The 10,200-nt window shown below is 33.0% G+C and overlaps 1 protein-coding gene across 5 annotated transcripts; it reads right to left on the bottom strand.

Moving 5' to 3' along the window:
- Positions 1-4,203: 4,203 nt before the first annotated feature.
- Positions 4,204-8,029, bottom strand: LOC142533650 (uncharacterized). 5 transcript variants are annotated; one of them, XM_075640492.1, is made up of 4 exons: positions 7,774-8,029; positions 5,618-6,620; positions 4,632-5,537; positions 4,204-4,542 (listed from the first exon to the last, which is right to left on the bottom strand). In XM_075640492.1, exons 1-4 carry the CDS (start codon positions 7,923-7,925, stop codon positions 4,501-4,503), a joined length of 2,103 nt encoding a protein of 700 aa, XP_075496607.1. In that variant the 5' UTR covers positions 7,926-8,029; the 3' UTR covers positions 4,204-4,500. The 5 variants fall into 5 exon arrangements, with proteins under 5 accessions (XP_075496607.1, XP_075496614.1, XP_075496622.1 ...); XM_075640499.1 differs by having other exon boundaries at positions 5,618-7,516; positions 7,774-7,911; XM_075640507.1 differs by having other exon boundaries at positions 5,618-7,441; positions 7,774-7,879.
- Between the last annotated feature and the right edge of the window lie 2,171 nt (positions 8,030-10,200).

Below are 10,200 nucleotides of genomic sequence, written 5' to 3'. Positions count from 1 at the left end.
CCTTATATGTTCAAATCTTTCCTTTATTCCTTTCCGTAAAGCCATGAGATCTTTTTCAATGAAATATTCATATTTTAATCCTTCATCAAGAAGTCGACGCAAAAATATCATACCTTTTGATTTTTCTTTTGATGATGAGATACCATTTTCTTTAATGGTATCATTTAGACCCAATGACTTAAGATGTGTTTCTATATCGAGAGTCCATGACATATAATTTTTTTCCGTAATGTCGATCACAACAAATTCGAGCTTTGCCAAATTTGACATGGTGGTACTATAAAAATAACAATACATTTTATTAGTTAAGTTCTAAATCTATTAATATGACAATACAAAGTAACGAATGAATTACAAGTACAAGAATTTTTAAAAATAAAGAAATATTCTCCGATAAATATAAGACTAATGAGTATAATAGCCAAAATAATTATACAAAATAACCTTGAAAGAGTATTCTTCTTCTTCTTCGAAAATTTTGATGAAGAAAATTTTTATGGAGGAAGAGTAAGTTTGGAGGATTGAATGTGTTTGTAAAATCATATTTATAGGGTAAAACTAGCCGTTTATGACCGTTACAAAATCTTAAAAAAATAAATGTATGTGTATATAAATTTAATGGTAACAATATGATGTATAAAATGTTAATCATGTTTAAATAATTATGTATATCACATCACATTATTATAACGAGGTGTCAAGGATTCCTTTTATATAATACCGTGATATTGTACAAATATATATATATATATATATATATATATATAATTATTATATAACACAATAAAAATATATAAACAGTGAATTAATCACATCATGTTATTATAATGAGGTGTCATAGACTCCTTTTATATAATAACATGATATTATTCAAATATATATATATATATACAATAAATAAAATGTAACACAATAAAAATATATAAGCAGTGTAATAATATAATCACATCACGTTTTTATAATGAGGTGTCATAGATTCGTTTTATAGAATAACATGACATTATATATCAAATATATACACAATAAAAATAAATAAACCGTAAAATATATATTCTTAATTTTGTGTTTTGGAGCTTGGAAAAATATGGAGAACCTTCGAGTATCGTGCTGATAACGTGTTAAAAGTAAAATTTTACGGTAAGAAGTGAAAATTTCAGACTCACAAAATATATTAAACTACACACTTTACAAAATTTTCTTCACTCAATTGTTTGTGTTTTTTCCACAATTTGAGAGACGTATTTATAGAATTTCTTTGAAAATAATCCAACAATAAATACATCATTACATACATCATCACACACTAATTTTCAATATTTACAACTCTTATTTCAACATTCAATAATTTCAACTCTTATTTTCAACAATTTTAAATTTTTTTATTTTATACTTGAAAAAATATATATATAAATTTAGCGAATCAACGAGTCCAACCCAAATTGGACCCTTGGCGGATGGTAAACGGGCCGGGTCTCATGTTTGGCCGAATCCGCCCCGAAACCAATCTATTATCAGACCTCTTTGCATCAATTATGATCCTTACATTTCTGTAGATCGGGCTCGGGTATGGAATAGTTCGGCTAGGACCAGGCCGGGTTGACTACATTGAAGGAGGTATCACATGTGTTTGAAGTTTATGATACTTTATCTATATTTATCGCGCAGATTCACATGGGCTCGGCTCAACTGTCCATGATTATGCTCGACTATGGCTCTGCTTTTCCATGGATATTCTCTTCCCATGTCGCGACTCTTCTGCTCTTACCATGATGTCGCTCTTCTATTCTTCTACTCCTTTCATGATGCATCTCTTCTGCTATTCCCATTATATATGATAATATTCTCTTTCTCTGATGTCGCTCTTCCGCTCTTCCATGGTCAACATGATTATGCATAGGAACGCAGCCAGAACTGCTTGTTAGGGCATCCGAATTTTTAATTTTGTTTGATTAAACTAAAACTTATTCGAGTCACGTGATTAACTTTATGGTTTATCTAACTCGTTAATTTCCAGGATAAAGAACAATTCAAGTTTTTTCCTTCCTTTTTGATACTGCATTTTTAATTATGTATGTTTTTTTCCATACAGATTAAGAAAACCCATTGGAAAATTAAAGTTTAGAAACAAACTTCATATTTTGTGCTTATTTAAAAAATAGTTGTATATTTTCCAAATTTTAGTTCATTGGGGTATATTAGTAAAAAGAAAAATAAAAAAATGTTATTAAATATGGAAACTGAATTATATATTGAAGACGACAAAAAAAGAAAAAGAAAAAGAAACTTAAATAATTGAGACTGAACGAGTGATTAGTTTTTCAAATAGTTATATATATATTTCGATATTTATGTTTTACTAGGAGACTAGAGAGTGCTTAATTATTAATCCACTGCTTAACATTGCGTGTCCCCCACCGCGTACATTAATAACGATGTAGGCAATACTCATGGAACCCCTAATGAAAATGATACTGTCAGATGCTTACTCTTCGTGTATGTATGTATATATATATCTATATATATTAGAATAGTTTTTATATGACGTACACTTATTGTAAGTGTTCATCAATGAGATAACACTAACTTATTAGATGTACAATTTGGATATGTTTCATTACATTCAATAGATGAGTGTCACATCATAGTTGAGTACTTACGGTATGTGGACAAAATGACAAAATTGTACATATATAATGTATATAGACATTAATAACACACAGAAATGTGTGAACCTCTATTTCGAGAGTAGAATGTGACAAGATGTTATGGGTCAATTTGTACAAATTTAATGGTCATTATTATGCTGACCTCTAAAATTAAATAAGATGAGTTGTTCCTTGGTTGTGAATTTGTGATTTGAACTTGTTATTATAATAAATCAACTAAATTCTATCCAGAAATCCCCAAATATATATGACAAAAACTTATGTGAGACGGTCTCACGAGTCGTATATATATTATATTATATATATATATATATAATATTTTTTCGTGTTTTGGTCTACCGGAGAGACGGGCCCCTTCACAATCGTTAAATTAAAGATTAATTATTACTCATAACTGTGCTATTAATGCCTAACAGTTAGCTCTCATGTGTAACAAAATTTTGACAATTTCATGGGACTCAATTGCCCTCTACATTCTTGTACATTTAAGACAGTTTGCCCCTTAGGACCGACCGATGGTTCCTTAACGGGCGGTTTGGCCGGGCCGATAAACCAGATATTAATTCAGGGCTAAGTCCATTGTATTTTGGTATGAAAAGGTTACTGGATGTCTGAGAAAACCAAGGAAATCAAACGTCACAAAAATAAATCCAATTTTATAATGTCAAATTATAAATAGTCCAATAGGATTTTTTTGTTTTAGTTGGACGGACATAATATTTCGTCTCAAATTCGAGATATTGGTCATACATCAACTATATGTTATCGAAAATTTATTTATTTTGGTATGATTGAAAATATTTAACATAACGCATTTATCATTTTAGATATTTACTTTCTTGTAATGAAGGTTTGATGACTTTATTGAGTAAAATGTTATGATTCGGAAGTTCAGAACTATAAGAGAAAATAAAAGGGTTTCCATATAGCTATTCTCTCGTTATTATTCGTTCATATATAAAAATCATGGAAAAAACAAATATCTTTTTTTTAAAAAAAAATTATATTAATGTGGCCGTAATTTTGAAATACTGATATTCCAATAGTATTTTCTTCCAAGCACGCGAAGTTATGAGATTAAAAATTTTACTCATAATTTTATTTTGAAAAAGCTTGATTTGATAATATGAAGCTTTCATTTAATTATATCAAATTCTTGATTAAAATGTTTCTTAGTTGAATGAATACAATTTAGTAAGAAGATTATTATTTTTCAAATACACAAAAAAAATCTTATGAAACTTTCTCACATGTTAATTTTATAAGATAAATATCTGACCCGACCCGACTCATGAAAATCATTACATCTTTTACTTAAAAATGTATAGAATGGTTTTTTTTTAAGGAAAAAAAATATGAGCATTTTGTACATAAAACTCTTTAGTTTGGTGTTTTCATAATTTTTTCTTAAAAAAATAGTAAAAGGTGATGATACATTAAACAACTACATCCCAGATACACTACACTAAAAATGTCTTCAATTTTTTAGTATGAATTTTAGCAATACACAATTTCTCAAGATTAATGGAACAGCACAGGCTCAGAGCAAATATTCTAGCTGAAACACAAATACACATATAGAGTAATTTGTTAAGGTTTCATATTTCTTATGCCTATCTGTGTTATATCAAGCTGGCTTCACAAAGCTTACAAACAAGGACTTTACAGCCATTAGATCGTATGCCATTCCTCCATTCCTAGAATTGGGTTTCTCTATCTGTGAAAAACTATATAAATGGCAACAACAACAAAAAAATGGTCTGTAAAATTAGGTGCTTGAAAAATCTTGCACTTGTGTACGTGGATGAGGATCCCTAGAGGGGTTTCTTCTTTTCTATGATTTGTTTCTACGGTTGGAAGCATTTTGCATAATTTCCTGTCAAGATTCGAGAATAAAATAGAAACAATTAGGCGAAATTCAACCAATGCTTTAGAGGAAAAAGTTCACAAGATGGCCACAGGTACCTCTGAATATCGGACATGATTTTGTCGTAGGTAAGAATTTTTGACGATAGTTTCCCACTTGGAATCAGTATTGGAACTTTTCAGGTTCTGTTTCTTGGAGAGAAATTGAGTTGTCTGGCGTGGACTGGAAAATGGATTGCCTAAAGAAACGGAAGGCAATGTCCGCCATAACCACGATTCAGCAGGTGATTTTGGTAAAGGTGGAGGTAAAGGAGACTTCAAACAAGCAGAATCAAATTCTCTTTGAATATCTGATTCTTGATTATGTTCATCTTTCGTGCAAAAGTTTGCTTCGGATAGAACTTCTGTACATTCCAGGGGCCTTACATCTTTATCAGAAACAGCTAAATTTCCAGGCATTGACATGGGAGGGTATAGAGTTTCAGGAACAGAAGATTTAAATGCATTACTTTTTACCATTTGTTTTCTTCCAGCCAAAAACTTCCACCTCTCGCCGGATATATCCACTGGCACCTCTGCTTTTGCACGAGATAAATTTGAAACTGGGAGCTCCGTTTTATTAACAAAATCCATGTACAGAGTCTTCTCCGTTGTGTTGCCTGATGGATCTGGCCCTCGCTCGTTTAATTGTTTCTTTGACACATCTTGCAAAGCCTTGAACAATTTCCGGGACGATGCTATTTTCTTGGCATTTGAATTATCAATGTTATTGGGGATACCAATAAATCCAACTCCTTCACGAAATGGAGACTTCGGGGATTCATTGCGATAGGGAGATATGCTACCACTTCTGTTCGGTCTTAATGGAGACAATCCTGATTTATACAAGTCGAAGGAATTCAAGAAATGATTTGACCCACTAGATAACTTCTTCTCAGATTTTAGCAATTCCCTAGGCAGCAAACCAGAATGACTTCTTTTTGTAGGAGGAACGTGATAAGAATTCTGCAATGATTCGATAGTTCAATGAATAATTATTAATCCACTGCTCTAATAAACTTTTGCAAGTGAGAATTGAAAACTACCTTATCCAGGGGTCCACTGAACGCTTTCCCAGTCCGTTTCCTAATATCACTGGCAGAAGAAGACGTAGAACAACTTTTCAAATTCATTACAGCCAGTGGATTAAACAGGCACAGAGAATTTTTTACACGAAACCGAGGAAGAATCCCCCACAATTTCCCCGATTTTTTCGCCATAGTTGAACGCTCATCTTCATGTTCACTTTCCACACTATCAGTACACTGCCTGTAATATGGCATGGAACCATATTGCTCAAGTAAGAGCTTTCTTTCCCCTGAAACCACCTTCTTTGCTGGTTCCTTCTGTTGCTCGTTGACCACCAATGGCTTCTTCACAACATACTGTGGTGTCTCTAGAACAACGGCCTTAGCAGCAGGCAAGAATCTATCCATCATTAAATCTCTTGTTTTTTCGTCGACAGAAAAAGTTCCAGATGGTGCAAAGGATGATGATGCCCTTGACAGTGTGTCAAGTGCATCGGAATACCCATCGGCCCCACTATCTGTGTCAGATTCATCTCCATGATTTAAACTCTCATTCAATTTCTCCATAACATTAGCATGGTCACTATAGGAAAATGCTTCAATCTGTGGCATGTAAACATTCTGATCAACAAATCTTTCACAAGAGTTATACTGGGATGGAAGAACCGATACCCTTCCTGGGGGCAGCCTTGGAGTTTCACCTGAATTACGTCTGATGGTGTTTAAAGGTTCCTCAACAGTGTGAACCTGGCTTTCAACTTCACATTTTGGTTTTCCAGGGACCTGTTCCCAGTGAAAAGGAACAGCACCTGGTTTTGTCACCTCCTCAATTTCCCAATCCGATTTGTTTAAAGTATGAAATTGCTGTCGGGAGGATATTGGCTTTTCTGTCACCTTCCCTTTCACGAACTCTGAAGAGTTTGAAGGTGATGAATATCTCCTTACAGAGAGTAGCGGTGAGTTAAAATTTATTTGCCTTTTCTCCATTAGCTCCCTGAAGTACGGAGCTCTGCTCTCGACGCTATTAAACAAGCACATTAAAGCAATATCTTTTCAAATTGAGGTACATAATACACAAGACACTTAACATGGATGAAAGAACAAGGAAATGGAAAATAATAGATTAATGGGCCATGACTACAAGTGTTGGTCTTGAATTGTCTCTTCAGGAAAATAAATATTTAGGGCATCAAAGTGCTGATGTTTCAGATCCCATGAGAGAGACAAAAATCATAATCATAAATAGACAATTCTTTTCTTCACAGTATGCATGCATAAGTCCGAGAATGTAATTCTCTAACATTTACATATCCATGCCTGCACGCCTGTATCTACACTCGGCCCTCACAAGATCACACCAACCAGTTGATGGTTTTATAAGTTTCAAAGAAAGAATCATGTCATAAATAACAGACACAGATGAAAAGATTAAACATAATCAAATAAATCAATAGTCGACCAAGAATTTAGGCGATTCAATGGATTTGCAAGTAAAACTTGAAAAATATTAAACATATACTGTTAAGAAATTTCTTCGAGGAGGAGATCTGCCACTAATGGGTCGGGGTCCCGATACTGATATTAGCAGAATCTTTCCAATAAAAGAATCACTCATCAAAGGATAAACCAAAGTAAGAACTGGAAAGACCAAATAGAGGGAAAACATTTCTTCACCGACCTTGTTACCTCGACCCAAGCGCAAAGTTATGGAACTTCTCTAGAATTCTACACCAGAACTCGTCATTACTGAGCCATTGTTCGAGGGGCACTCTTTCAATTTGTTACTTCTCTCTTTTAAATGAATGCCCGCGCATACATTTACTCTCCAAGAACTGAGAAAATCTTTACAGAAAAGGGTCAAAATCTCTTGCGAATATCTTCAAGCCCGACAAATCTTGACCGAAAAAGAAGTCGACACTAAATTTGCACAAAACGACCCACAGTTAATGCCATAATTTGATTCCTCATAAAGGATTACTCACAAGCCTTTCCCCCAAATAAATCGAAAAGAAATTCAAGAAATCCAATTCGCAAAGAATGAGGAGTATCAATTACTCAAAAGTATATTACAACAATACTCTCTTCAAAATATCCCAAAGGGGTCATCAAAATTCCGGGAAAAAAATCCAAGAAAACACAAAACCAGGAAAAAAACCCAGATTATATTTACTTACCCGAGACCGAGAGTGAAATAAAAGACGGTTGCCTTCCTTGATTGACGGCAACAAAAGCGGAGTAAAGGCGTGAAAAACACAAAAGAGAGAGAGACATGCAGAAATTTAAAAGGTTTACGAGAAGTCCTTGCCCGTGCTTTTAAAGTGAGCATTTACTAGGGAGGTGGAGCAGTAGTGATTATTGACTGCTTCATGCATGTGGATTTGAGACTCTGGTGGGCCTGAAAATACCAAAAAAATGAAGGGATTAGTAGTGATTTTTGACTGCTTCGTGCATGTGGATTTGAGACTTGGCGGGCCTGAAATCCCAAAAGTTAATTCTTCTTCTTCACCAAACTCGTATATGCATAAACAAGAAATTCATATGATATTTCAAATTTGTTTGTACTCCAAATATATGTAGTGTGACACATCACAGGACCCAGATTTGCCAATGGGACGTTTATATGCTTTGTCTGACTTAGGCATTGAGAGAGAGATCTCGATAACCTTTATTGATTTGTTCATAGTTTTCGATCGAGTAATTTTCGATCGAGCTGACGAATAGATTAAGCAATTCTTGAAAAACATCGTCCGGTTGTCTTTTTTTAATTAATATTTTCGTGAAACGTGATTTTTGATATTTTATTTATAATATTTGGTCACAAATTCCAGTGTAGACCCGATCATCTTGGGTGTTTATGTTTTTGAACCTATGTGGCTAACACGTAAAATTCTGCATCCATCCTAGTAACAAGGGAAGGGACAAAGTCGTCACAGGTATACTGTTAAGACAGTTGAAGTAATAAAGCAACTGACTTTATTTTTTTATTGGTTTATTTGACCACTTTACGCAGGATGATTCAATGGGCCAACAGTGAAGGGGGCCGCTCAATTAATTTCATACCGGTTGGTATAATAAATAAATCCATTTTATACTAAATTAATCAGCATTTATCCCTTTTGCAAATTCTTTTTTTTTTCCAGATTATTTCAGTTTTCCCTCAGTATATTTTAAAGTGGAAGTTTGAACCATTTTTTTCATAATAAAAATTTTTATGAAACGGTCAGATCGTATTTTGTGAGAAAAATCTCTTAGTTAGGTCATCCATGAAAAAATATTTCTTTTTATGCTAAGGATGTGTTTGGTTGAGTGGATTAAATAAGGATCGATTAATAGTCAAATATTTATCGTTAAAATTTTAAAATGTTTTAATAATCATTTTGACCCGATTTAAAATTCAATTTTATTAATCAAATATAGTTATCCATAAAATTGGATCTTAAACGGGGTCAAAATGATTATTAAAACAACTTAAAATTTTAACGATAAATATTTGACTATTAATCTATCCTTATTTAATCCACTCAACCAAACACTACCCTTAGAGTATTACTTTTTATTGTTAATATCGGTACGATTGATCCGTCTCACATATAAAGATTCGTGAGACCGTCTCACAATAGACCTACTCAATCATAAATTTAATCTAATAAGATCTTATTTATTTTAATCACTCTTAAATTTAATTTTTATGATATTATATTATGAGAAGATCTCTTGTAAGATGATCACACATATTTTTATTCGATGAGACGGATCAACTCTTATAATATTACGATAAAACAATAATATTTTTGACATGAAAAATTGATTGTGAGAAACTGAATTTCCATAAGTAGTTAGCATTTTGCAGCAAAAGTAAAAGTTCGACTGAAGTTAGCAATTCAAGCAGCAGCTTATATTTAAGAAGCTGGTATTTTTCCAGCAGATAGAATCCAGCAGCAGAAGAGCAATAGCACGAAATTCTAGCGGACAACTACTGATTCTGCTTATGACTTATAACTGAAGCATTTAACATGAGATAAAGGCTGTTAATGGCACATAATGGCATATTATGACCATTAATTGGGAGGCTAACAGTCAGAATTTTGCCTATAAATAATACCCCCAAATCTCTGAATTGGTGTTACACAAATCTTGAGTTAACACTTGAAATTCGAGCTAATGAGTGTCTTTTTCGAGCAAGAAAATCTAGTAGCGAGAACAAGCCAATTTCCAGACTTCAACCGAAACTCCCTATCAAATTACTGTAAGTGGGCTTATGTATAAATATCTTAAAAACCGTTTGATGACTTCTGTTTTGAAGTAAAGTATATGTATTTTTGAATTCTGATATCTGATTTTTTAAGCACTGAAACCTAGTGAACTAATGGTAGGAATATATATTCTGAACATTACTGAATTTTGATTACTGGCCTCAGCCCTTAGAGGAGAGAACATATAGGGGATTGATATCAGTTTAGTCATGAAATTCACAACCGTGCTCAGTGCTTACTTGTTAAATTTCTGATTTCTGTTTAGAATACTGATTTCTGAATACCGATTCATGTTCTGAAAATAAGAGTTTCTGTATATTATTTGTATTACTGTTTCTGTTGAAAATG

This window comes from Primulina tabacum, chromosome 2, assembly GCF_025594145.1.
Source record: "Primulina tabacum isolate GXHZ01 chromosome 2, ASM2559414v2, whole genome shotgun sequence".
NCBI classification, from domain to species: Eukaryota; Viridiplantae; Streptophyta; class Magnoliopsida; order Lamiales; family Gesneriaceae; genus Primulina; species Primulina tabacum.
Note: the sequence above shows the minus strand (reverse complement) of the source record. Positions and strands in the feature narration are given on the sequence as shown.

Coding starts and splice junctions, on each gene's coding strand:
- LOC142533650 (XM_075640492.1), bottom strand. CDS start 7,925: ATGCTCACTTTAAAAGCACGGGCAAGGACTTCTCGTAAACCTTTTAAA. Junction 6,621..7,773: donor TATTTCACTCTCGGTCTCGG/GTAAGTAAATAT, acceptor CTTGTTTAATAG/CGTCGAGAGCAGAGCTCCGT. Junction 5,538..5,617: donor TCAGTGGACCCCTGGATAAG/GTAGTTTTCAAT, acceptor GAATCATTGCAG/AATTCTTATCACGTTCCTCC.